The 3,951-nt window shown below is 61.5% G+C and overlaps 1 protein-coding gene across 1 annotated transcript in view; it reads right to left on the reverse strand.

Annotated features, from left to right (window-relative positions):
* The window catches only part of SH3BP2 (SH3-domain binding protein 2), a 30,843-nt gene that overhangs the window by 11,064 nt on the left and 15,828 nt on the right, over positions 1 to 3,951 (reverse strand). The window contains exons 2-3 of the mRNA XM_014533454.1: positions 1,043 to 1,182; positions 14 to 116 (exon numbers count right to left, since the gene is read on the reverse strand). Coding sequence (XP_014388940.1) covers positions 14 to 116; positions 1,043 to 1,178 — 239 coding nt within the window. The 5' untranslated portion in view covers positions 1,179 to 1,182. The remainder of the gene's footprint in view (positions 1 to 13; positions 117 to 1,042; positions 1,183 to 3,951) is intronic.

Below are 3,951 nucleotides of genomic sequence, written 5' to 3' on the forward strand. Positions count from 1 at the left end.
GGCGGGCACTCACCGGTTGTAGCCGCTGAGGGAGAAGGCACCCTGCGGGGAGGCGGAGGTGCTGGTCTTGAAGTAGTAGATGCATCGCTTGTGGATGATGACAAAGCGCAGGGGCCCTGTGGGCAGCGGGGCGAGGTGCGGGTGAGCTGGGGGCCACTGGGCAGACCCCACTCTGGGGACCCTCCCCAGGGGCCAGGGGCGATTGGACCAGGCTTTGAACCCATGGACTGGAAGGGCAAGGAGCTGGGCTGGCATGCGGGCCCCTCCCCAGGAGTCCAGAATGGGGTCAAACGGGGACACAGTCGTGGGCATGATGGCCGGCCCCGGGCAGGGGAGGTGTGGGCACTGGCTGTGCGGACAAGGGCTGTGAGGCTGGCTCCAGGACGGGCAGAGCAGGGCCAGAGGCCTGGGGAGGCCCAGCCGCCTTGCTGGGTGCTGCGGGCTGCCGGAAGGTTCCCTCCAGCCCAGGCTGGCACAGCGAGGGAGGGGCAAAGAGGAGGCACAGAGGCCCCGAGTGTGGCTCCGACCCCAGGCTGAGCAGTCAGTCCCGCTGAGACCCCCTCTCCGCTGCCCCATCCCAAGCAGCCCCACGTGCCCTCGAAGGCACCCTGTCCAAAGACGGCAGGCCAGCGGGGGCCCAGCCTGGGGCACCACGACCAGGCAGCACTCGGAGGGATGGGCAGCGCCTTGACAAGTGGCATCTCGCAGGCCCAGGGCTCCCCTCTCCCAGCTGCGGCCCCAGGGCCCAGCCCCCACTTTCATGCAGCTCGAGAGTCTCGGCTTGGCACGTGCGGTCATTTCTAACCCCGGTGACCGACCAACTCCCGGAACACCCACCGCACAGGGCGAGGGCGAGGGCTCAGCCTGACCAGCTGGTCGGCACCGTCACCAAGGACCCTAGCTCTGCACCACCTACGCCCCTCCCAGTCCTGCGAGCGGCCACCTCGGGGAGGGAGGGGAGCCCTGGCGGCCCCCACGGAAGGAACCGGAGGCTCAGCTCTGCCCCGCGTCCCCCCACCACGCTCCCACCACAGGGACTCACATTTGAGCAGCTGCAGCTGGGTGCCGCCCTTCTTGTGCAGGTAGCCGGCCTTGGCCACGCCCCCGGGCATGGTCAGCAGGTTCTGGGCACCGATGGCCTTCATGGGGACAGGCCAGTGCATCTCCTCGGCCGCCATGAAGCTGCAATGACAGCAGAGATGTCTCAGCCAGGGGTGGGGACAGCGGGGGGCACCACCAAGGTCCTGAGGCCGTGTGAAGGCTCAGGGCAGGAGGGTGAGTGGCTGCCTTCCGAAGGCCCAGGCTTCCGGGGGGGACCCCGGAGACAGGGCGCCTGGGCCGCTTGGTCAGCCCCTGGTCCATCTGGCCACATACCGGGCACCCAGGGACCCTGAGAGCTGAGGGTGCTCTTTCATGGTCACTGGTTCACTCAGCTCTTGCTTACTGAGCTCAAGGCCCCTGGAGGCTGGGGACAGCAGGGAATGAATTCAGGAAACCACCAGCCCAGGAAAGGCAGGCCTCAGGCCATAACCACCCGAGGACAACTCCCAGGTGAGTCTATAAGGGCCCCGCCCTAGACAGGAGATTCAGGGAGGGCTCCCAGGAGGAGGTGTTGAGTCACAGCCTGAAGGAGGGAGTTAAAGAGGTTCGGGGCTGGGGCAGGCCCTGGGCACCCTCTACACCAGCTCCGACCTTCAGCAGGGAGGGACATGGCTCCTCGATACCCCACCCTCCACTCCTACCTGCCCTTAGCTGGCTTCTGTCTATCCCTTTCTTTTTTTCTTATTATTTTTGTTTTATTATTGATTTTAGAAAGAGAGGAAGGGGGAGAGAGAGAGAAAGAAATATCGATTTGTTGTTCTACTTACTTATGCATTCATTCATTATTTGATTCTTGTAAATGCCCTGACCAGGGATCTAACCCACAACCTCCGCATATCAGGACCACACTCGAACCAACTGAGCTACCCGGCCAGGGACTGTCCATCCTTTCCTTCGGGCCCTGACCAGGAAGCAGAAAAGCAGGTAGCCACCAGCCCCCCAGCTCCTGGGTCAGGCAACCCAGGTTCCTGTCCTGGCCCGGCCTTCCAGGGGATCCCTAAGCCTCCGTTGCTGGGGCTGTAAAATGGGAGGACAGCGCAGGTGCAGCTTGGCACACAGCACACCCTCACCCCCGCAGGGACCACACAGTACATGGTCCCAGGTGTTATAAACAGACATGAGCAGAGCAAGGACGATGGGCCAGGTACAGACCGCACCAGGGCAGAAAGCCCCAGGTGCCTAGCAGGGGGCAGAACTGGGAAAACAAGCCTTTCCTCCCCTAGCTGATCACTGGTCAGGCTGTGTAGACCCCTGACCTTTCCCGCCCTCAAGATAACATCTGGGCCTCGGTTGTAAGTCAGCTCCAGGCCCAGGAAAGCAGCAAAACCAGACAAGTGACACCAGTGGCTGCCTCAGGACCAGCAGCATTGAGTAATGACCCTGCCCTGGAGCCGACCAATTAGCGGAGACCATGACCCAGAAAGAGCACCCCCGCAGGGCTGATGGTATTCCAGCAGACCCTCCCTGAGCCCTCCCCTAAGATCCTCCCAGCAGGAGGGGATAGCTCAGGGCCAAGGAAGTCCCTGAGGACACACACACTCACAGCAAGAGAGGATAGCTCAGGGCCAAGGAAGTCCCTGAGGACACACACACACACACACTATTCCCTTTCCCATTCTTCCCTCTAAGGGTCCCCACAAGACCTGCAACCAGGGGAGCGATGCGCAGTAGCAGCTCGCGGCTCACCCCCTGACCCTGTGTCCAAGGCCCCCTCTTCTCTGACTTCCCATTGAGCCCAGGCTGGGCTGCCCTGTTGCTTCTTCCATGCCCTTCCTTGTTTTACATTCCTAAGTACATTTTTGCAGCAGTCAGTAAATTCTTTTTATATATGTATATACATATATACATATATACATATATATATATTGATTTCAGAGAGGAAGGGAGAGGGAGAAAGAGATAGAAACATCAATGATGAGAGAGAACCATTGGTTGGCTGTCTCCTGCACGCCCCCCGACTGGGGATCAAGCCCGCAACCTGGGTATGTGCCCTTGACCAGAATCGAACCTGCGACCCTTCAGTCCGCAGGCCGATGCTCTATCCACTGAGCCAAACCAGCCAGGGCATTGGTCAAATTCTTGCTGCTTTTCTACACCGTCTTTTTTCCCCACACTGATCTTTTAGAGCAGCGGTCGCCACCCGGTGGTCCGCGGACCACTGGTGGTCCATGAGGTCCGATAGGTTGGCGACCGCTGTTCTAGAGAGTGGAAGGGAGGTGTAGAAACACAGAGAGACATTGACCTGACACATCGATTGGTTGCCTTCCGCATGCGCCCCGACCAGGGCACGCGCATCCAGCCTGCAACCAAGGTTCGTGCCCTTAACCAGAATGGAACCTGGGACCCTTCAGTCTGAGGGCCGACACTACCCACTGAGACACACCGGCTGGGGCTACACGTTGTCTCTTGATTGAAGTGTTTCCCTCAAGACAAGAACCAGGTCCCTTCGACTCCCGGTAACACAGGAGCAGGGTGAGTCTGGGGCAGGGTGGGGACGGCCAGCCCTCAGGCCCGCAGGTGCAGTGAGATCATCGGCCGGGCCCTGCCAGGGCGCTGGGGGAGGTAATCGCGGTTTGGCCGAAGGCGGCAGGCTGGTTGTTAGTGGTGACTCTGCACGGCCCGCAGGGATGTTATAACTGCCCCGTGGCCCCGCAGGAACAGGCGTCCCCACCCGGGCTCGGTCGGCCCCGGCCCCTGTTCCCTCTGTCCAGGCTCCCGGCCCGCAGGCTGTTCTCACTCTGGCTCAGCTGCCCTCTCCCACGCGGCTCCTGCTGCTCCTCCAGGACCCAGACCCGGTCCCCTGCTGCGGGCACCACGTCCCGCCACCCCCCCAACACTCTACCACCACCC

The sequence above is a fragment of the Myotis brandtii genome, unplaced genomic scaffold (genome assembly GCF_000412655.1).
Source record: "Myotis brandtii unplaced genomic scaffold, ASM41265v1 scaffold986, whole genome shotgun sequence".
In the NCBI taxonomy this organism is placed as follows: domain Eukaryota; kingdom Metazoa; phylum Chordata; class Mammalia; order Chiroptera; family Vespertilionidae; genus Myotis; species Myotis brandtii.